The sequence below is a fragment of the Mycteria americana genome, chromosome 4 (genome assembly GCF_035582795.1).
Source record: "Mycteria americana isolate JAX WOST 10 ecotype Jacksonville Zoo and Gardens chromosome 4, USCA_MyAme_1.0, whole genome shotgun sequence".
NCBI lineage: Eukaryota > Metazoa > Chordata > Aves > Ciconiiformes > Ciconiidae > Mycteria > Mycteria americana.
Window position 1 is genome coordinate 36,745,030 of NC_134368.1, and position 24,100 is coordinate 36,769,129.

General features: G+C 39.1%; 1 protein-coding gene across 6 annotated transcripts; it reads right to left on the minus strand.

Annotated features, from left to right (window-relative positions):
* Positions 1-3,002: 3,002 nt before the first annotated feature.
* Positions 3,003-20,323, minus strand: LOC142408648 (coagulation factor XI-like). Of its 6 annotated transcripts, none has more exons than XM_075499222.1 (14): positions 20,266-20,323; positions 17,356-17,518; positions 16,571-16,677; positions 14,810-14,969; positions 14,116-14,225; positions 10,693-10,852; positions 9,791-9,900; positions 9,543-9,702; positions 9,304-9,413; positions 8,749-8,923; positions 6,579-6,754; positions 6,176-6,271; positions 4,676-4,815; positions 3,003-3,292 (listed from the first exon to the last, which is right to left on the minus strand). In XM_075499222.1, the coding sequence occupies exons 1-14, from the start codon at positions 20,321-20,323 to the stop codon at positions 3,137-3,139; spliced, it is 1,881 nt and encodes a 626-aa protein (XP_075355337.1). In that variant the 3' UTR covers positions 3,003-3,136. The 6 variants fall into 6 exon arrangements, with proteins under 6 accessions (XP_075355337.1, XP_075355336.1, XP_075355339.1 ...); XM_075499221.1 differs by having other exon boundaries at positions 9,298-9,413; XM_075499224.1 differs by lacking the exons at positions 10,693-10,852; positions 14,116-14,225 and adding an exon at positions 9,142-9,160 and having other exon boundaries at positions 8,749-8,901; positions 9,543-9,660.
* Positions 20,324-24,100: the final 3,777 nt, after the last annotated feature.

Consider the following 24,100-nt stretch of genomic DNA (forward strand, 5'->3'; position numbering starts at 1 on the left):
AAAGAAGCTGATGACAGCATTATTATGAGAAAGCATTAAAGGTTATCAGTTTGACATTGCATGTGCTCTTTAGCAAATACACAGCTCGAGTATTGGCAGATGGGTATTTCGGATGGTCTCCTGATGATTCTTCTTCAGAGAGTTTCATCTCTGCTTTCATACTGAAGCAATTCCTGTTTCTTCAGCAGCTCTTTTCCAGCTGTCTTCATTCCTTCCCCATGAGGACAGAACCACATTTGAATGCCAGGAATCTTTCTTTGTTTGCTGTGTTTCCTATTTTTTCCTACTCTTTCTCAGTCCCTTATTTAAGTCTCTAGGTTTTTGACAGCATGTCTGAGGTTTGCTGATATTTTAAACCAGTTGTGGATTAAACAGAGCATGAAAAGGACATCAGCTCCCACCTTTATCTCCTATTCTGCTTCTGCAGTGTTGGCAAAAAGTCCCAGCACGGTGATATGCCTTCCCTCTCCCCCTTGATGCAGTCCCCTCGCCACATGCCAGACTTTGCCTGTTGGCTCTCTGCCCATCTACAGCCTGCGTGGGCATCCCCAAAGCGGGAGACCTTCAGCACCGGGCACCACCAGCGATGCAAGCCCCCGTCCCCGGCAGCCCCCTGCGGGGCGGAGGGAAGGCAGTGCCCTTCTTTCCCACGCTGGGCCTGCAGCAGCACCATTCCTCTCTCCTCCTGTTACATTTGGACTGTTTTCATCCCTGCTTTGAATTTTGATTCTTTAAAAACAAACAAAACCAAACCCCCAGCCTTTGAATACAGCTCTGGAATTTCAGGTGTGTTGACCGCAGTCAGCTTAGCACTGCACATGCGGAGAAGCACTCTGACCCCAGGGGCTCTTTGGATGCTTAGGCACAGATACAGCTTTTTGTAAGCTTGTAGTTGTGGATTTGCATTTTTCCTCAGTGTTATTTGCAAATAAAGCATCAAAAAATTAAACGCAGAAGTCATTTTCAGCAGCTTGATTGTTTTCTCCCATAAATTTGACATGTTTAATTTCTAATTTTAACAACCTCACAAGCGGTCACAAGCGGTGTTCCCCAGGGCTCGGTGTTGGGGCCAGTTCTGTTTAACATCTTTATCAATGATCTGGACGAAGGGATCGAGTGCACTCTCAGTAAGTTTGCAGACGACACCAAGTTGTGTGGGAGTGTTGATCTGCTGGAGGGTAGGCAGGCTCTGCAGAGGGACCTGGACAGGCTGGATCGATGGGCTGGGGTGAATTGTATGAGGTTTAACAAGGCCAAGTGCAAGGTCCTGCACTTGGGCCACAGCAACCCCATGCAACGCTACAGGCTTGGGGAAGAGTGGCTGGAAAGCTGCCTGGCAGAGAAGGACCTGGGGGTGTTGGTTGACAGCCGCCTGAATATGAGCCAGCAGTGTGCCCAGGCGGCCAAGAAGGCCAATGGCATCCTGGCCTGTATCAAAAATAGCGTGGCCAGCAGGACTAGGGAAGTGATCGTGCCCCTGTACTCGGCACTGGTGAGGCCGCACCTCGAATACTGTGTTCAGTTTTGGGCCCCCCACTACAAGAGGGATATTGAGGTACTGGAGCGCGTACAGAGAAGGGCAACGAAGCTGGTGAAGGGTCTGGAGCAGAAGTCTTATGAGGAGCGGCTGAGGGAGCTGGGACTGTTTAGCCTAGAGAAAAGGAGGCTGAGGGGAGACCTCATCGCTCTCTACAACTACCTGAAAGGAGGTTGTAGAGAGGTGGGGGTCAGTCTCTTCTCCCAGGTAACAAGTGATAGGACAAGAGGAAATGGCCTCAAGTTGCGCCAGGGGAGGTTTAGACTGGATATTAGGAAATTTTTCTTCACCGAGAGGGTTATCAAGCATTGGAACAGACTGCCCAGGGAAGTGGTTGAGTCGCCATCCCTGGAGGTATTTAAAGGACGTTTGGATGAGGTGCTTAGGGACATGGTGTAGTGGTGGTTTTTGGCAGTGTTAGGTTTATGGTTGGACTCGATGATCTTAAAGGTCTTTTCCAACCTATATGATTCTGTGATTCTGTGATTTACTTGTAACATCACTCCTGCTGTTTACCTCCACAACATATGCAGTGTGGATGTGTGGCAATTATGAGCAGTGCTCTAGAACCTATTTTCAGCAATTAAGGTAGTGTAGATGATTAGGAAACAAGCTCATGAAGTCTGGCAAAGACAATGCTAAGTCCTCTGCCTTCCTTTCTAGTTCAGTGTGAAATGCTGCCTCTTACTATGGGAAAGTAATAAATTTTTGACTGCTGTTTCTCACACTAGTGTTAATTTGGCCACAAAACGTATTTGCTACCTGACACAAAATAAGGAGGAAGCATAAAAGGAAAAAAGGAGAAAAAGGAAAAGGAGACAGCTGTTTCTTTAATCAAGAAGAGCTAGGGATCTGGAAAATAAAAATATATTGTGCTAGAGACCAATGACATATTATGTCTCTAAAGGGGATGAGTCTTTTATCGACTTTCTGGATATTCTGCTTCAAGGGAAGTAGACCCACATAATTGTTCTTATCACAAAACTTTCCACAGAAATTAGAATAATGTAAGTGAAAGACAGTGCTGTTACCATACTTGCAAAATTGTTACTGAAGAGCTTGCCAAGGCCTCTGGTTTTGTTTTCTCGGTTAGTACTGCCACTTTGTTGGCTAATTCCCTAAGAAAACAAGCTTTATACAACTGTATAGGCTTCACCCTGCCTCAGCTTCCCTTCCCCAAGCCCCTTAGTAAGTTTGTAACTGGTTGGCCCATTGCAACCAAATTTGGACAAGAGAGGGATATCTCTATTGCTGTGTCCAAACCTCAGAAGTCAGGAGCAGTTCCCAGCTCCCAGGTCCCATACATGCCCTGCAACCTCATCCGCTCCCATTTTATGCTAGCAAGGACAGAAGAAATCAATAATTCAGACATATTCTTCTTTTCTGCCAAATCAGTGACCACAGAGTTTATTTTTATTACTGCTTCTTATTTACTAATGGCAAAGTTCATTCATTCCTGCTTTTCTTCTTTTTTAATCAAGTCTTTTACATTCCAGGCTAACAAGAAACACCATTTAAAAAACACTAATACGCTCCATCACATTGCTCCTAGGGTTATTATTCCACGACACGGCTTCGAGCCAGTAGGTAACTCTCACGCTACGTAGTTTTTTCTAGAATCCAGTCTGAATACTCCGCAACTTTGGTGTAGACACCCGGCTGCCTGGGGCGAGCGCAGCCTTCGCCCCAGCTGGTGATGCCCACCAGATACCACACCTCCTCGTGCTTGCAGCACAGCGGCCCTCCTGAATCTCCCTGTGACACAGGAGGAAAAGAGCATGCAAGGAAGAGCTCTGGTCAGCACTTCTCTCTCAAAGAAAGCCTTGATTAAAATCAGCGTCATTCAGTCTTAACACCAGCGTAACTGCCTAGATTTCAATCACTTTCGTTTAAGGCTAATTAAGAGAGTACTGAAGCAGGTTTTCTGTTTTTCTAGTAAATTGACTTCTATATACTTTCCACTCACTGCAAATAATTTCCACTTCCCATGAAGGTTCAAAACTACTGGCTTTTTTTTTTTTTTAATTTATCTACAGACACTAATTTCAAACCCAATGAAGACTACATGTGCAAGTGAGAAAAACAGTAAATTTGCCAATGTTTTCTCTTATGACCTTGGGTTTAGTACGCAAACCTCAGTTCTCTACGTGGCTTATCTTGTTTGAGTGACTCTGTCCCCCTCAGGATAAAACACCTCTTTGTTTTCTTTTCCTATTCCTAACTGATTTTTCTGAACATCAGGTTCTTTAGTGTAGCTGTTATGAGTTGTTGAGACAATAGCAAGTGTGTAGTTTTTATAAAACAGCATCTTCATATTCTGGTACACTGTATCAGGTAAAGAAAGCTTAACTGGCATAGAGGAAAAATTACTTCCCAGCTCCAAGTATTTTTATTCCTAGTTACTCAATACTGATCATAGTAACAGTACCATTTTAACATAAAAATGTTACCTGTTAAATGCTTAAAGTGAAAACACTGTATTTGGTAGAGAATTTAATCTTACTAATCAGACTATTTTCTTCCTGCATAAATTAACTCAGAATATTTAAATTAATGGAAGCGCATGAGTTTACACTCAAGCAGAGAATTTGGCTCACTGAACTCACGCTGCTGTGCCATTGTCAATTCTAATAATGAACAGACCAGCCTGCTCAGGCTGTCTTTAGCCTTCCATTCCCCATGCATTTTAATAACATTGCTAGCATCCTCCCTTCTGGTTTGTACACAGTGGATGCTTTAAAATAAGATTTCAGGTACTGTATTTCATGTCAAGAAATAAAAACAACTCATAGGAAATCTGCTTTTATTGGACAAATGCTTTGAGGTACTATACTTGCTCTCTTTGGATTTCTGATACTCTGAAAGAATACTGGTTTATCCCCTAAATGGATGAGATAGATATATACACAGAGTTTCTTATCCATGGAATCCATCGCTAAAGATTTCCACGTCACATAAGAAATGTTTTGCATATACCTTGATTTTCAGGGCTTTTGACACGCAAAAGTGACAAGTTAATCAACAGGTCTATTGAGAACCATATTTTTCTAATGGCAATTAAAAAATAATTACAGTATTCAATTACATATTTGAGCAAATGGTTGGAATATATGACTATACACTACTGTTTTTCATTACCTTACAAGCATCCTTTCCACCTTGATCATAGCCAGCACAGATCACTTTGTCACCTATTCTGTGCTTCCGGTACCTTGCCTGGCATTCCTCTTTTGACATGAGGGGAACAGTAGCCTTCTGAAGAATATCTTCTACACGACCTATGTAATAGGCGGTATGAACAGAGAAATGTTTGCTTCTAGCAAAATGAAAGTTAAAATTAAACTCTAGGAATCCCCATACAGTGATATTACACAGTTGGAGGCCACTGCTTTTAGAGTGGTGTTAGATGTTCATGACGCTGATTCTCCTTTTTGTGTGTTAGTAAACAATGTGAATTGTCTGCTAATTTGAATGTTTTTATAATGTCATTTTATCTCTTATGACTGGGTAAGCTTCAAAACCGCCTTGTGATTTGCAATGAATCCTCGTATGAGTACGGCTTTCAGGACATTGGCCCTTGGAACCTGGCCTCCCATTAAGAGCACTGCTTTGTGTTATTAACAATTATTTCTTAGTAGTGTGTTACAATAGGTTTGGAATATCCCAGCTGCCAAATCTGTGGCGCTCCATGCCCTAGTAGTTTACAGCATGCAGAACTTTGCACATAGAGTAAATAAGAGTATTTGAGAGCAGCCTTTTCTATAGAAATTAACATAAGAAATTAGCCTATACAATATCTGCCTAAATTTGTTAGATTTCACATTGAACTCTAACCTTCAAATAAGAAGGTGTATAAAGGAAAGGACACTGTTTAAATAGGTGTGTGTATATACACACACACACATAAATATTACACATATAAAAATATAAATAAATAAATACATGTGAAAACAGACTTTGATAATTAACAGCTATTTGGCCTACCTCCATATAAAATCAGAGGAGTTCAAATCCCATCTACTATCAAAACACAGAAGTCATTGGCATTGTTTATAATCAACCTTCAGAATCATAAAAGCAACATACTGCAATCTCCGATTTCTAAAGTTATATGAATACAATCACGTAAAAAAAAAAAAAAGCATGGGTTACGTGCAGACTGTAATTCAAAACCTCACAGTTCAGTAATAAGTCTGTTGGCTTTTTTCAGCTGGGAGCGCAAAAAGGAGTGCGCATTCCAGATATGTACTGGGGTTTGCCAGTAGATTAAGCTAGAATCTAAGGAAAAGTATTTGAGGGCTGTACAGTATAAATTTAAGGTTGCATTCTTACCTATTTCAAATTATTGAATCAAACCATTTATAAAATCTAATTTTTGTGTCAGAGCACAGAGTTATTTAATGATAATTTCATACATATTTCATATATGTTTTATGATGTCTTAATAGAAGTAGATTCTAATTAAGAATTATATTACAGTGCTGGCCAGATAGCAATAATGGTAGCCAAGAACATAGTAGAATTTTCTTTTAAAAAATAAGAGGGTTTTCTTTTAAAAAAAAAAGGGGGGGGTTGGTTTTTTTTAACCACATGAATTTTGCAAATACAAGAACTCACTGTTTAAATATTTATCTGTACCTTTTTCTTTTCTGTAACCCCATCCAATTACCCAGCAGTCGGTATAAAGTATGTTAGCATCTTCTTTTGATGGCAGGCAAATAGGTAGTTGAAGATCTAAAATTTGGTTAAAAATATTAGTTTGACCAGCAAAGACAACTGCAACATTAAGGTTTTGTGGGCACCTACAAGACCCCTGATGATAGCCTCGATGTTATGCTTTGTCCCTTACACTATATATCATTCCAGTCACATAAATAAAAGCCACCCATTTTCTTTTCCAAGCCAACAGAATGAGATTCTCCTCAAACCCCAGTAACTGCATATAAAAGGAAGCCAGCCCAGGTGTCATGCACTGCCATACCAATGCCAGCCCTGTGTCATCCTGCACATTTTCAGAATTTCTCTGAAATACACTACATACCAGTAAAATTCATAGGCTTATCAAGTTTCATTAAAGCAATGTCATATCCAGTCTGTGCGTATTTATACTGAGGGTGAACAATAATCTCTTCCACTTTGAAGAAGGGCGTATCCTCATTTATTTCTGATTGTTTTAAAATACCAGCATAAACACGCCAAATGTTGGGATTCTCAAGACTGAGGGAAAAAGACAAACAGTCAGTCTGTGGCAAAAGATGTGCACTGATTTCGAGTTTGTGTGCAGATGCCAACATCTTCCATTACTCCTGAGTGTACAGTGAATAGCACTGAGGTCATTCTTTCCAATTTTTTATTTTCACACTCTCAAAACTAAAAAAAAGTTTGTTTTGTCCATTCCCTCCACTTCTTTCTGTTCCTCTCCCTATTCACATTTTCATCCCCACATCAGTTTTCTCTCTCCTTTATGTTCAGACTCTCAATGTCCTGACCATTCTTCATCCTCCTTCCCCTTCTGCCTTCTTTTATTTTCTCTTTATCTCTTCTCCTTTTTATTTTTTTTTTAATTTTCAAGGGCCTAATGCAAGCCCTGAAGTAGTAAATGAGATTCTTTCCATTCATTCCAACACAACAGCTTTTCTAGTAATGAAAATAGGATTGGGAGTATAAATTCAAGTAGAATCTATTCTGACACTTATTTGTTAGGAAAATGACACTGGCTGTGTAAATACAGATGAGAAAGTGTAATGTCATAGACCTATATGAAAAGTTCCAGTTAATCTTTATGATTTCAACTTTACTTTGAGTAAATTTAAGGGATTTTTCATTGTGATATTCTGCCATTAAGGCAACCTAGAAGTTTCGGTACATGCAATGAAGAAGATGCAAAACTTGACTCGAATAAACTTTCAAAAAATTTTGAAGATTTTATATATTGATTCATAAATATCAGTTAGGCTTAATAATTTCTAATTAACAAAGTCTATTTTTTTTATTTTTCTTTTGCAAGCATATCTTCTCCCTTTGCCTTTTATAATACTGGTAACTGCTACACTGGATAGCAGGTAGAGAATGATACGTTTTATATAGGGTTTTTTAGAGAGTTTAACCTCTTTTATAAGTTTGCCTGTGGAGGCAAAATATTCGCAATACTATTCCACACGAAAACAATAATGGGTAACATACTACACTGCATGAGTAAAAATGCCTGATTTTGGACCATGTTGCTGGGTCAACACGCTCTTCTTTGAAGCATTTTATCTGTTACCTGTCCCTTTTCTCCCATCAGACTCCATTATAGCCTTACACGTTTCACTCTGTAACTGACAGGATAACCTGCTTTACAGGTGATGACAATCTAACAAAGGAAGTGAATCATCTGCATGACAATTAAATCAGCTCTTCACAACACAAGTAATTTCATGACCCAAATCTGATGGTAATTTGATTAACAATACAGACTATATGCGTCAGTGCAAATTAGCAGTGTCTTAGGTATTGGCTGCTTTAAATTTTGTTCTTACAGCTGAAATCTGCATTAAAAATAGAGTGTTAATTGACTGATTGATAGAATTTGGGAAAAAAAAAAACTGTTAAAGGAAAACCAGGACAATTGGGATCTGGATGTTTCATGTAATGCAGAGATAGGTAGCTCAGGTACCCAAAGCAGCCTAATAGGACCTCCACAGAAATTCACTTTGTGTCCTGGTCAAATAAGTTAACTTGCTGAGCACCCTGCTGCTGAAGCTATCAGATTAGTACCATTTCTTAAGTGCCACGAAGAAATCTCAGAGATAACTCATTTGAAGTTTATGAAATGGAATAACCTAGCTAGTTATGCCATTCTGAAATGGAATAACCTAGATTTTCCTTGATAGATGATACGGTATTACAGTAAGAAAAAGCTTGTATCACATGAGAACGTCTAAGTTTCTGTAGGCATCTGGTGTCTGCTTTAGAATTTCATCTTCTAGATGCATTAAAATATTTTACCATCAGTAGTACAATACCATGTTACAAAGGGACAAAGTATGGAGTTCCAGTTGCGTTAAGGATATGAATAGTCTACCTTAGAAGTTCACCTTTTGGTTACACTAAAACCGTTTATTTTATTCTCCTCCTCATTTTTATTTCTCTGAAAGGTAGATCTCAACTTATCTCACACGCTGGATGAAATTTTGGGGTTTATTCGTACATTTACATTTAGGCCTCACCTCATGACGCAGTGAGCAGCTGTAAGAATCCAGCGGTTGCTGATGATGGAGCCCCCGCAGAAGTGTCTCTGACGAGACAACTTCACGTGCAAGCTGACTTGCCACGGCCATTCGCCAGGGGAAGAGTCTGTCCCTCCAACGATCCTAATAGTTCTTGAAGAATGCTGCATACACACTATAGAAATAATTTAAAATGGTGCTTAAAGATAATTGGCACTCAGCAATGAAAGATGAAGGTGAGACTAGTGCTGATCCCTGAATAGGGACCAATCTATTGCAAAGAAGGGGATACATGATACGTTCTAATCGCTTTATGATTTATGATCATAAAGTCTATTAAAACCAAGTCCACAGTGCTACTGTTGGTGTTCACAATGTGCAGACCTGGTCAACTTCACTTTTTCAGAACACCCTTTAACTTCACGAGGCGTCCCATCGGGTCAATGCAACCAATTAACAAAAAAAAAAAAAAAAAAAAAGGAGGTTTTGGCTTCCTGTACTGAAATCAGTTAAGCACTGTCTCTTTTACATGAAAGAAGTTTTACTTACCAGTACTGGCTTTTTTTTTACATAATCTTAGTGAGTATCCAGAGATCCTTCCCGGCCCATGTACTATTTCCACTGGAGATCCATTCGAGGACATTCGTAGGTGACACTCACACTTTCTGCCAATGAATTAATGCAGAGATTCAGTTTGTACTTTTTTTATGCAGAACACATACATTACCCCCTCACCAAGTTCGCAGAATGATTATTTCAGCAACCTTTGAACATTTTAAAAACATATATCTCACCTTTCCTCATTGCATGAATCTTGGAGGGGGAAGTAGGTAAAAAATTGGCAGCGGATCGTGTCTGTGCAAACCTGCTGACAGGTTCTGTGTCCTTTAGTGTAAGTGATATTGAGTTCGTCTCCCAAAAAATTCATATGCATGTAAGTGCGAGAATTGCAGGCTGTAAGAATGAGTGCATTCCAAGCATCAGAAAGTATATGAATTCGATTAATTCAAAATTAGTATATTTATTGTAATTTATTGTTTACCAGGAAAGGATCTTCGGCAATTTAGGAGACCAAAGCCTGATACAGCATTTTCTCGTGATATAAGTGCCTCTGGTATCCCACTTGTTGATGTCTTCAGAAGGCAAAGATTTCTAAAATGAAAATTTTTTTACAATAACTAAATCTGTTCTCACATCCTAAAATTGATTGGTTAGGTACTGGTAAAGGAAGGCTCTTTCTTAAATGTGTTTTTTCTCCCAAGTCTCTGTCTGTAAAAGTATTTCATATGCAAATGCGTTCACTAAGTTCACTAGTTCACACTACATTGGGGGGGCTTTTGTCGTTTTGTGAAATGGCATATGACTGTACTACTAAAGGCTGTACAGTATTTATGCATACATAGAAGAGGCGACTGTAGATGATATACGCCATCTCAGCTTGGCTTCTCCCCGAAATTCCTTTGAAACTTTATTCTTCTGTTTTGTGTGGAATGTAGATTTTTTAACTATTCTCACTACTAAGTATAAAAGAAAGAAGCTCAATAGAAACATTTTTAAACCTGTTAACTTTATCAAAAATCTTTTCAAGTAAATAACTTAATGCTGCTAGGAAACCAGATGACTCTTTTGATAATTTCATAAATTTCAGCTTTAAGTCATTAAAGCAATCTGGAGGCTCACTGTCTCTTTGACATGTATAACATTTCAGATCAACACCAGATAAGCAGCTGCAATACAAGACCCCTGATCACACTGGAGAACAGATGAAATGCCCACAGGAAATTATAAATTTATGAATACAAAACATTAAAAGCTGTGCTTTATTGAAAATAACCTTTTAACAAAAAATTCCGTAAGTAAAAGAAAATAGTGGTTAAAAAAAGACTGTGTCCTTTTTTTAAAAAAAAGTCTACTTAGAGAATTAAAGTTAGTTGTCATATTCACCTTTGGGATTCTATTTGCCATTCCCTGGTAAAGAATGTAAAGAACAAGCACTTTGGAAAATATGTACAAATAGTTTGGCAAACAGAGGTATCGGGAGTGAAAAAACTTGTAATATTCATTCCTGAAAATTCTTGATCTTCAAAAATGTCCATTTGACAATCTGTATAAAACAAGAACAAAATATCAAAATTCCAAAGATTTTATTATGTCATCAGAATATTAAGGTTTACAGATTATTCATTTCTATCCTTAGTCACATTTTCCTTCCTTTGTGACTGATAAGCTGAAAAGATAACACCACATTTTAACCAAAAACTATTTCTCAAGAAGGTCTGTGAGTGTGTAAACTCATGGAGAGGACTGCTGAGCAGGGATAAGGTTCATACAGAGAAGAAGAGAAATGACATGTTAGAATACAGATTTGCTGATCTAATAGGGAAGGCTTTAAATTAGGAACAGTGGACGTCAGTGTACAAATCCACGGTTAGGAATAAATCATGGTAATCTAGGCAAAGCCTAAAATAATTAAGGTAATGATTATATCTAAGAGGATCATGGGAAGCCTAGAAGAAAAATAATGGGATGATCATCTTAACACTTTATAAAATGCTATTTATGAAGTAGGCAGAATAAGCAGGAGTAATGTACAGTCTGCCCTCTGACATGACGATCATAACATAACAGAGGCTTGGCAGGATAATTCACACAACCAGACTATGGATATAGAAGTTACAGAAGTACTGGCATGTTTAGAAAGAGAAGAATGAGTTGCTTTCTCCAAAGATACACTTGAAGTCCTAGTTAAAATCCCAGTGCAACACTAAAAAGAGGAAAAAGGAAGCATCAGCATGGAGGATGTTTCTTGAAACTATCAAGCTGCAAAGACAGTAAAAACAGTGAAATGATCCAAAACACAGGACTTGGTGGCAGCAGAGAACTTCAGCTGTTGAGAAAGTACAGCAGCCAAGTCAACACCACCCAATGAGTTATAGAAACATACTGGGAACATCTTACTACAGAAATGGAAAAACAGTAAAAGGGAGAGGTAGAACTTAACGTGACTCCTGATAATTTGATGAGGCTTTCAAAAAACGTAAGCATGAAAGGACAACAATACTGGACAGTAATTACACAATAAGAACAGGGAAAAAAAAAGCTGGAGACTAGAAAATAAGGGTGAATTAACTCTGACAATTAGTAGGTAAGATCCCATGTTAAGGGGAAATAGAGTTCAGGAGAAGGATAGTTTCTAAAGAAAATTATATTTAAAGCACGTATGTGGATCTGGAAGTTTAGGGAAGCTAACCCATGACCTCAATGATTATGTTCAGTGATCATTTGTTCAATATTCTGTGACCTCAAGACTTTGCAAAGGGCAGAATACAGACAAATTGCTATGGATGTGTAATAGCATGTGTGCATAAGGACAAAATCAGAAAGGCAAAGGCACAAAATGAAAGGCCAAATAGGAAGGAACAAACTCTTGAAAGAAAAATATACAGTACCATTCAATTAGCATTAAGAAAGGAGCTCAGGTTCTGCTTAGGGGAGAAGGAAAGCTAATGGCAAAGGACACAAGAAAGGCTAAAGAACTACCTTTTCTTTTTCCTCTCTTCCTAATGAAAACAAAATGCAGTTAGATAGTCAACAACATTAGCAATACTGAGCAGAGGGAAGAGGGCATGGTAGAACAGGAGACAGAGAAATCCCATAATATTCATGATTTCAGTGGTCTTAGAATCTGACTGAAGCAGTCTCAAAGTTTCTTGGTACAATTTAGCTTTTGGTGTTCACAGAGGGTTGCTGTGATTCCAAAAGCTTTGAAAGGGGAAGCATCTCTTTTTAAAACGATGACACTGGAACATATACAATGTAGGACTAGTCAGCCTAAATACAGTCAGAAAAAAACTCGAATAAATGTTCAAATAAACCCATTTCAGATATTTACAACACAACAAGGCACATGGTGGTAGTGAGATTTTATGACTACATTTGACAAATCTCTGTCTGGACAGGTATAGCTGATCTGTCTTGGATGAGGACAGATGACCTCCTTAGATGACCTCTTGATCCAATAGTGCTGTCAAGGCTTCTATGATACCATGAATTATTCCTTCTCTTTCTCTCCTCTTGCCTTTCTCACAAGACACAGAGAGCAAGGAAAGACAGGTAGGAACAAGATTGACCTTCACATGCTTTCAGAAATTCTGATTTAATTGGTGATGGATCATTACTGCCATGTCATCACTGTCATAAACCATAAATGTCTTTGATAAAGTCTCAAATGGCTTTTGATTTTTTTTTAACATAAGATCATATTGTTTGTGCATATGCTACAGTCCCCCCATTCTTCACAAAGTCTGTGAGCAGGACCCTCCTGAGTACTGTGATTTTTCTTCTAACCGTGAATACGTATCTTTCTAGTATATCTTGATGCAAGAGTTTGGAAAAAGAAAATCTTCCCTCCGTTCTCTCTCATACACATAGTGAGGGAATAGCCAAATTGTTTTCTTCTCTTTACAAAACTTTTTTTTCCTTTTTTTATTCTTCACACTTCATTTTTCTTTAAGTGTCTTCATTGTTAAGATCTGAACAAAACTACTTTTTCAATAGTTTCCAAAGATTATTCCTACAGTAGGACTAGCAGAGTCTGAAGAAAATGTATTGATATAGAAAAAAAGATTCAGAGTCTCTACCAAATGTGATTTCTATGGGAAAACTAGATTATCTGTGAGCAAAAATAAGGCTATATTGAAGCAGAAGAACATCATGACCATTAAGAAGGGAAAATACCATACAGTAAGACAAGGTGGAGGTAGATTTTTAAAAAGAGAAAAAAAAAATTAAAAAAGTGCACGTTGTTTCAGTCGAGAATAACAAGGTGTAACACACACAGTTTGATCTTGCACTCGAGAGTTTTGCCTGAGTAATGATTGCAGGAACAAGCACAGGCACTGCTTTCTTCACAAATCACCCGCAAAACACAGAATACATGCCTTCATATTAGCCAGTTTTATTAGAAAGCTGCAGGTCTTCATTAAAAATTTCTAAGTGCATATATGGTATACAAACAGAATTTAGAAAGCTTTATATTCCTCCTGATCTTTGACTTTGATGGGATTTTATCTTTCATTTTTGTATCCACAGTACAAAGATAACATGCAATTTCATCAAGCTAATCTTATGAAAAAATTTTTTGGAACTTCAAAGAAGGCAACTGTTTTTGTAAGACAAATTATAAAATGGAAAAATTAAAAAGATCTGAACCTCCTTTGTGCCTGATAGTACTAGCTATATTTGCAAGAATAAGTTTATCTTAGAATTATTTTACATAATGAAACATTTATACATGTCAGAGATAGACTGCACCTCGTCATCCATAACCCTTAAAACTAAACTGAATCAGAGATTTTAAATAGTTACCCATTTCAGAAAGCTGGCATGGCTTTAAAGAGAATCCAGACACAACCTCATCAAGCACCTTTATGCTGGCTGGAGTTCCTACACTTGTGTGTTTCAAGAGGCATTTTTTACTGAGTGACAAAGAATAAAGAAAGTGGTAAGACAACAGGCCATCTTCCTTGGTCTACACCATCCTCCTGGCCCCATAATTAATTCCTACCATGGTGCATGTTCCGGCCATGGGCCAGAGCAATCTCCAATCTCTAGAACAATCTTCAAATGAGGAACAGAGCTAGCTGAACAATGTTTAACTTGTAAAATAGAGCAGATTAACAGCTCAAAAATAGGCCTGATAAAAATGAAAGAATTTCTCTGGCTGCTTTGATGATGCTAATATCAGAGCAATAAGCAGAGCAAGATTTAACAGAGCAATAATGCTGCACACCTACCTATATAATTTGCATTTCAATATCTCCAGAGGATTTTAGTTTTTTTCAGTGCTATGATAATCAAGTTTGTCTTTCACACTGATGGACAAATGAAAGCTAATTTACCACAGATATTTTCCTATCTGTAAGTTTGAATAAAGATTGCAAGGATGACAAGTCAAGGAAAAATTATTTCCTTGAATAAATTCTCGCACCTTAGACTGCTCTGAGATTTACTCTACTAAAGCACAGCGCTGTCCAAGGAAGGGGATCAAACCTGTATTTACCGAAAGCTTGCATTGTGAAATGTTTCTGAGGCATATGTAAAAAAATGACAACGGTTGTCATTGGTACATCTTTTTTGACACTGTTGATAGCTGTCAGCCATAGCAACATCATAAATATTCCCTTCCATATCCAGTCCTATGTGGACATCTGGGCTGCAAGCTGTGAAAAAAGAGAGACCAAGTTCTGAAAACATGCTTCTATTCTTTTCCCCACCCCGCACCTCAAACTGCCCAAAAGATAGCAGTTCGTATGACACAGCCCTCATAATCCAGGTGCCACATCCCATGCTCACTTCAGTTACATTACTTCACGTAGACTTCTAGTAACAAAATCAGAAGTGTAGGTACAGTATAGTACCTCACGGCAGAGGAAAAAACGGGCAGACTTTGACAGTGCCTCTGCCTACGTGAGAGAGGAGCTCTAACTGCTATGGCTGAGACCATGATGACATTAATCAAAGCAGGAACTCAGGGTTAATACTAAAACAGACTTTCCCATTTCCAAATTCATAGAGCAGTTTAAAAGGCAAATTCTGTCCTCATAAGCAACAGACATCTCCCATTTGAGTCAGAAGATTTAATTTACACTCCACAGAGGGAGAATTGGGACCGTGGGGTTTGAAATAGCTTTCCCCCATGCAGGGTGCAGGTTTTGCCTCATGGTCAGTGGGGTCTCTTCACAGAACAGGAGTCAGCCAACCTTTGGTGGGGTTTTTAAACATATATGGGTAGATTTTCATTTTAGTGACATTAGTCTGATTCTAGAGTAACTCCAGTGATATCAATTAGTCTATATAGCATAAAGAACAACATCCCCCTGACATCTATTTTGCTGGGCCAAAGCTACTTAGAAATATAAATGCGACAGGATGTTGGCAGGAAACGCCTTTTAAAAGTCCTGACTGCTCTGAAAGCCAAGTGGCAAGCAAAAGCAAGCACAACTGATTTGTCAATAGCTGCAATGGAGAACTTGCATGAAGTAAGACCCATTTAGCCCTGGCATATTGAGGTGCTATACCAATAAAACTAAAGAATTAGCCTGACATCCATAAGACACTGTTTGGCCTCAAAATCAGCAAGTGATTAAATATATTCTTCCTTATTCTGTTTTTCTGCAGTACCATGCTATGCTTAAAGCTGATCTCCTCTTAATGACATCATTATGATGGTACAAGTTTAAAACATACTTAAAACAACACATTTAATAGGCTTTAAGTATGCCTGCTGATAACTTGCAGGTATGACGTGCTGACACTAGGACTCCGTGCATAGCATACATACACTGAAAGATGGAGCTGCTAATAAATTATTACACAGAATCACGAAGGTAGCAACATCACTTTGTGACTATGCACTTCTGCTTTGCTGGGCATCTGCTCTACAAAGTTATAAAGCAGGGTCACACGTGCCGTATGAGCAGCTTGCTGGAGCGGAATTGTAGTAGTAAATTCACCTTTAGAACTGGAGCTACCGGTTAAAGTATGTGCTCCCACATGCCTCTAGCAAATGCAGCAGTGACTGCAGGAGGGCAATTTCCCTGTTCCCTCGTCTGGGGAGCCTCGGTGGTGGACAGTTGGGGCTGAAGGGTGAAACCAGTGGAAGATTTTGTAAGCTGTGTTTGAAAGAGGTCTGGCAAAGAACATACAAATCCCTGCTTGGCTGCTTCCCTGATTCTATTCCTGGGTTTGACATGCTAATTTTCTAACATCTGCTACATGATACAGAGCATAAAGCGCATACCTGTGAATAACTGTATCTTACCACTAATTTGGATATTACACTGTTTTAAGGAATGTCCAGAGATAGCTCCTTCCATATCCACTTTCGGCAGCATTTCTGTATCGCTGTCTTTTAAGTAGCAGGAAAACCTGTGTTTTAAAATGCAGCAATTCACAGCTTTTGCAGTACAACACAGACTTTTATAATTGTTTCTCAGGTGAAATGCAGGCTGTCCAATATCCCTCAACGTTAAAATTTAGAAAACAAGTGCAATTCGGAGAAAGATAGGGTAGAGCTGCATCTGCTTTGTTGGCACTGGTGACAGATGAGATGATGACCCCGTGCGTGTGGGAGCTCCAAGAGGTCTCATTAAAGTGAAAAGCGGAGCCCAGGGTTTGGAGGACAGAAAGGCACTGGGCATAGAGAGGGAGGACAACCTCATCCTCTCAGGCTACTGAAGTTCTTAATTGTGAGAAAAATATGCTAAAGCGAGAGGGTGGGGGACAGTAGAGGGGACCATTGGAGATGTGAAATTGCTCACATTGTCCCTCAACAATAAATACGTGGCACAGAGGAGGGAGCACACAGTCAGTTCTGTTTCCTTGAAAGGGCTGGTATGCGAGTGTGAAAGATTGGGCATTGCCAAATTTAATCCTTTGAATTTAAGCAAATACTCTTTTAGATCACCACTTTTAAGGATACATGACGTTGTTTTCCATGGCAACCCTGTAGCTTTCCCCGTGTGCCTGTGTTCTGTCAAAACGTTACCGACTTCCTAAAATTACCACAGCAGACCAGCAAAAGCCACACGAACATGAACATTTTACCTTTTTGCAGGATCTTTAGTCCATGCCGCTGGCAAGTAGGTGAAGAGCAGACAGGTAGGATGGTAAGTACACACTACTTGGCAGTAATTGGCACTCGGGGTAAAAACCGTAGCGAGGTCTCCTCCTTGGAAGTATGTATTTTCATAGATCTGAGTCACACATTCTGATACAGAATAACAAAATGCGTAAATTATTAGAGATGGGAGCACGCACCGTTCACCAGGAGAGGGTGAAGCCACTTTGTCATTGACCTTGTTTTTAAGACAGTCCTTTGGCAGGAGAATAGGGTGAGGGGGGTGAGTAGCACAGTTCCTCTGAGAGTCTTGTCTTTGCTCTCCAGCAGAAATAAAACTCTCTGGGGTGTCTGCCCCTGTCCCCTGCCTCGTACTCGATGCTGGAGCAGGGCCGAGGCAGAAGCCCGAGCAGCAGGATGGGCCACAAGGCAGATCTGCACGGCAGAGAGGGAAGGGACCTTCTCGTGGCAGATCTCAGGAGTGGCAGAAGCATCTTCTGAGAGAGGCCAGTACGGAGCACCATTAAGAGGAAAACCAGGAGAAGGAAGGGCAGAGACCAAAGAGTTAGAAAGTTGTATGTGAAGACAGTCCGATTTTGCTTAGGGATGCTCTGAGGCTGGCGTCACAGGCAGTGCCACTGTGCAACGCTTCAATGGCTCCCAGCATTTTATAAACCTTCTGCTCCCTCACACTCCACCTTGAACCCCTCTGACATGCTTTACAATGAAGAAAATGCTGTTACAGGAGTAGTGTCTCAGGAACCGTCCAAAATAAAAATGAGCTCAACTACCGTCTCGCACCTGCAGGAATTCATCATCAGTCCCGCACCGAACTCTGTAATGAAACCCACTCACGCTGCAGAGCCGTGCAATGAAGATCCCTAAGCAGCAACCTGTTCCCATCTTTCAAAACGAAGGCATTTGGAAGATCTCCGTGTAAAAACACACAAGAGGGCTGGCTTTGCGGAGGAGCCCACTCTCTTCCTGTATTTTGCCCTCCAAAGGGGTGGCAAATGGGCAAATACGCCAATTTTTATTCATGTCTCTACAAAAGGGCTTTTTCTTAGCTAAAAGGTAAAGAGAAAATACTGTATTTTTACAGAATGGGGGGAAACCCAACTGAAAACTTTTTATCTAGCTGCTTAATCTGTTACTATAGAGCTATCGTACTGTATCAAAAGCTATTTAAAATGAAAACAAATGGAACTATCTTATTGGATTTTACAGTTTTAAAATATTACAAGAGAATTTGATTTGTTAATGTGATTATAAACTATACTTAGGTAGTTCTATGTTTCCTGCACATGGGTAATATATATAATTTACCCCCAAAAAAGAAAAAGTAAGGAATTAATCTTTTAAATGTTAATTTCTTGTTAATCCAAAATTTGTACTTTATAAGCATCCAAATTTTCTGGTATATATACTTTCAAGATCCTTCTCTAAAAATTGGTATTTATTATTCTCAGTAGAGTTCCTTCGCCCAACTTTGTCATTAACAGAAAAGCATTTTCTATTACTTAGAAGACTCTAAAGTGAATTCTAAAGTCAAAAGAAAAGAATACTGCAATTATTTGCTGTATCAGACGTTTTGGATCTTATTTACCTTCTTCTCGAGTAAATTAACACAGAAAGAAAATTGATTTAAGCCATAAAACTATGCACCATGTAAAGCTATGCCAGTTCGGAATACTTTAATTTAATAAAAATGTTTCCCAGGGTTCAGAAATGTTCCAAGATTTTAGTTTTGCTGAGATTTCAATCCATGTAAAACATTTCCTTAAATAACACTACTTTTATCAAACAGATTTTGCTAAAAAGCTGAGTTACCTAATTGTCCTCCAGGAAAACAGTTAATACATCACTGAACATAAACCCGTGTTAGGTCTTAGTTACAATTTATCAGCACAGGGAACTTCAGAGAAATGCAATGCAACTTTTGTAGTTTGACTTTTGCTAACTGAACGAGGTAAATCATTAACACAGACTGACATTGAAAAACGTACACCATCGCTAATTTTCCAGCATATAAGAGAATTCTAAAAAATAATTTGCGATAAAACAATTGGTTCTGGAGTTATTCGCGCTTATTGCAATAGCCTTTCGAGCACGATGGTACGTAGGCGTTACGCAGATACTTTATAAATCAGTAATTTCATGCAAAGGCAATGTGTGAATAAGACTGCAGGTCGGTGGGGTTTGTTTATTTTAAAAAAAAAAATAAATAAAAGAGGATGGTGGCTCTGAAGCTCAGCTGCCGTCCCCCCGCGAGGCTGCTGCACCGTGGCTGTCAGTCCTGCCTCCTACCCCGAGCGCAGCGGCTGGGGAAAGGGCTGAGGCTCCTCTGCGGCTGGGCAGAGGCAGGCAGCTCCCCTCAGCACTGCCGGGCCCAGCCTCCGGCAGCCAGCACACATCGCTGCAAACTTCAGAGACCTCTAATTTGTGCTGGGGGGAACCAGGTTAGAGCAAAGCCAGCTGAGAAGCCCGGGGTGCCACTTCACCTCCTGGAACCCTATCAATGGCAAAGGGCTCCCTTCCTAAGCTGCTGCTAAAGCGGCTAACCTTGCTGTTGAGCGTAGGACACGGAACGTCACACTGATTTCAGTTACGAGCTGGATGCAGCCTCAGTCCAGTAGAGAAAACTGCCCATAGCATGGTCCTGTGCGTGCTGGGCGAGGTGACAGCATGGGGGGGTGGTAGGACAATGTCAGGAAAGCCCCATTAGAAAGTTCCATGTCAGGCAATAGGGTTATGTGAGTTACCCAAACTTAACTGAGCACAACCCAGCAGAATCGAGACAGCTCTCTCAGGACCAGACTGCAGTTACGAATCATCTCCCCTTCTAGAAGAGTTGCGTTACTCTGTGTGCCTATCTTAGGAATTATATGTTCACTTACCACTGTAAACGGAAGCAAGTAAGAAAATGAAATAAAAAGTCTGATAAATCCAAATCATCCTAAAAAACACAAAATTATTCTTTAGGATATGTTTGATAAAGGGTGTATAATTAGTTTTATAAAGTACCGCAAGGCATATCACTGATTTACACTTGCACTCTTACATCATTAATTCAAAACGACATTGAGAATTATAAATTACAGCTGTAATATGCAGCTATGGCATATATAAAGTAGCATAAAAGAGCAACAAAGGTTTGTCCTTTACTTATAGTTGCGAGAAGCAATAAAGCTTATAAGCACTTAGAGAATTTCTGCTTCATTTTACAGCAGAATATTTATTCTTGCTTAGACTGGGAGCAATATTCCATCAAAATGTCATTAGTAATCCTGACTCTGTCCTGGTAGTTAGGTGGATACTATTATCAATGTAGCAAACAAATGACTCGCACTCACTGCTTCTGGTATATGTTATACAAATTTTAAACCATTTCTTTTTTTTTTTTTCACATGCTACAACTTAAGCTGTGAAAGAATCAAATAAATTAACCGCACAACACAATCCATAAATAGATCAACATACGCTATCTTGTTGCTATGAAAACCTTTCACTGAATATCAGTTGCAATAATGATTACATACCTGAACATATAGTAGGTCTGGATGAATGGATAAGGTTTATGCTCTACTAAAAAAAAAAAAAGAAAAAAAAAGTCAACACTTTGTGTTAAATATTACTGTGCCTGCAATGCTAACTTATCTTTAATATTTACTTTGAATGGGTACTCTTTCTGTCAATATTGTTACTGACCTTGGGCCACATTTTCAGAGCATACATCATCTAGACTGCACTGAAATCGATGTCCAGGTTTTACACCAGCTGAGCATCTGCCTCTTGATGACACTCTAAAAGGCGAATTCCTGGTTCAGAACAGCCAGAGTATCTGCTACTAGCAGAAGAACCTACATAAACAGGGACTGAGATTTGTCTCAAGAGTAAATCCTGAGCTGGGGTGTGGCGGGGGGGGGAATCCACATGAAATCAGTGAGACTAGTGACTCAGACCCAAGTACATGACACCATTATGAAACTACTGTAAGCGAGGACAGAATCATCACCTATGTTTTCTTACTATTACACCATTTTCTTGAGGCATTCCCTTGGCAAATAGACACAGCTATATTCTTCAGTGATGTATTCTGTGCTCTGTTTTCTTTAACATCAGTTCAAGTTCTTATTCCTCCTTTTCAACACTGCAGAAATTATTCTGTCTACATCTTCCAAGTAGTTTTACTGTGGCCCTTTCTACACTCCTGTTTTGTCGTTAGATGCAACTAAGAGCGTCTTCAGTTTGCCAGAAGCCAGAAAAAAAACCCAAACCTGTTTGCATATATACGAAATGTAAATGCAACAACAAGAAGTCAAACTTAATTTATAGCTGATCTGAATCGCTTGTTTTGATTTCTGCAATTCTTTTTAACATGTGTAACCAAAGCAAAATAAATTTCAAATGAAAAAAATTCTCTCAAATCTTAAAAAAAAAAGGTGTTTCGTTTCATAGCGAAATTGCCAAAGGGACAACTCTTCCCTCCTCCCCACTCTTTTTTCTCTTTTCTTTTAGACTGAGTATGCTGGAAAGACAGACACATATGCTGTACTCAAAAAATATCTAGATCAAAACATTTCACACAACTGTGACCCTTTTGAGCATCCTGATGATTGAAATGTCTTCTCCATGACTTACGGGCCAGCAAGGTCTCCAACTCCTCCTTACAGAGGAAGAACTGTCTCAAACAGAGTCTTCATACTCTCCTGTGTATCAATTTACTTTGCCCTGACATGCTTATAGGAGAGAAGTCAAATGTTTTCAGTACAGCAGCTTTCATTTTTATGGGCTCTCTTCTGTTTTAAGTGTGTAACAGCGACAAGGGAGAGTGCTAGAAGGCTTTACTGCAAAACACATTGATAGTTTATTCCTGTTACATGAAGTGTTTGGAGACTAAGATGCCTGTACAGCTCTGACCTTCAGCTCAGAAGAGGAGATTTTCCATCGGCCACGGGGTGTAGAAGTACCATGGGAGTACAGCTCGGGGAAAGTGTACTACACCATCTCCAGCCAACACCACTGAAGCCTTCCTGTGTAACCACAGGCATGTCACTTAGTCTCTCTTTTCTCATCTATAAAATGATGATAATCTTTTACACCTCTGGAAAAATTATCACCTTTCCTTCAAATTACAGAATTTTCACAATCCTGCAAGTAATTACAAAACCTACCATGTATCTGAATATTTATAAACAAAACAAGCTGAACTTCTAAGTTTTTGGGTTGCTCAACCTCCAATATTATTCAATTCAAATAAATATTTTTCTTCTTTTTTGTGTGTGTGCGTTTCACTTGGTAGCACAAAGGGATTAGAACTTCTCTCCGAGAACTTTTAATTTCTTCACTTTTCATTTCTCATCTGGGCTTTCCAGCTCAGATATTGGGCAGTGTTATTCCAGTTCATTACTCTCTTATTAAAAACCAAACCAAAACAAAACCCAATAAAACCTCCAACCCCACATTTTTGGAAAAATAAGGTATACAGTTCAAATCGGCAGAAAAAACAGGGCAGATTCATCATAAATTTCACCAAGATCATGTGCATCAATTGGATTTGATGGTGAAGGTGAGAAATAAGGCAGCAATGCTTTTCAAAGAGAATCATCATGAGCACACTCACTTTGGAAAAAATGCATTCTGCTACTCACACGACAAATCCTCCCGTTTACACCGCTGCACTGTGGCTCAAATCAAGAGTTGTACTTCTGTACAGAGAAAAGAATGTGTTATGAACTCTACGTTCCTGAATGAATTATAGTTTATTATATTATATTACTTATTTTTTATAGGACAAATTATAAAATATGCTGCAACAAATTCTCGGCTGGTATCAGTTTACTGAGCTTCACTGAATTCCAAAGAGATTATATGATTTAAACTAGGAGAAGAGAGAGAAATTCAAAGTGCATAGAATACCAAAACCACCTAACACTCCTCAGGCTCAGGAAGACTCCACATGTAAGGTTACTGTTGTCCGAATTCCCTCATTGTATTCATTTCTCTATCAATAATATTCTGGCAACTAAATGGGGATATTGTAATTAAGATTTAGGAATTCATATGGCTGGGTTAAAAGAAGAGCTCATCAAAACATTCTGATAAAGTGGAAACATTTTTTGATGATACAAGTAGAAAATTTAGCTGAATCATCTGAAACAAAATGAAGTGCTTGCTTCTGTTTTGACTCTGTTTCATTTTGACTTGGTATTTAAAAAAACCAAAACCTGCTTCAGCCTAAGCTGTCAAGCAAGTTCTTTCAGATGAGCTCTCCCTGGCAGTGCAATTGCCCACTAGCTTGATACTGCTTTCTGCTGATTTCCACTGTGATTTATGCAAAATCTCATTCATCCGCAAACATGGCAGGAATTACTGAATTGTTTCACCTCAGGAAATGAACGGCTGGACACTACTCTAGTCTGATTTGGGTCTAATTCTGCCTGCCAAAACTAAATCCCACATTTCTTATGGCAAGCCTATTCAAAAAGCAGCTTCAACAGGGGAGAGGATCTACTCTCTGTGACGAGACACGTGCCAGTCGTGACATGGAACAAGAGGAAGAGCATCTTAGAGGGAATGAGGGAGGGAAGGTACCAGTAAGACAGGAACAACACAAGTTCTCATTTCAATATGGCTTTGTGGACATCCTTCCATCTGAATGAGGACAGTATAATAATATCATGAACATGGTTCTGAATGCTCCAGTAGAAAAAAATCCCAAATATTCTAAAG

Coding starts and splice junctions, on each gene's coding strand:
- LOC142408648 (XM_075499221.1), bottom strand. CDS start 20,323: ATGATTTGGATTTATCAGACTTTTTATTTCATTTTCTTACTTGCTTCC. Junction 16,678..17,355: donor ACTAAAGATCCTGCAAAAAG/GTAAAATGTTCA, acceptor TTTAAAACACAG/GTTTTCCTGCTACTTAAAAG. Junction 14,970..16,570: donor GTGTAATATCCAAATTAGTG/GTAAGATACAGT, acceptor CTTTTTTCACAG/CTTGCAGCCCAGATGTCCAC.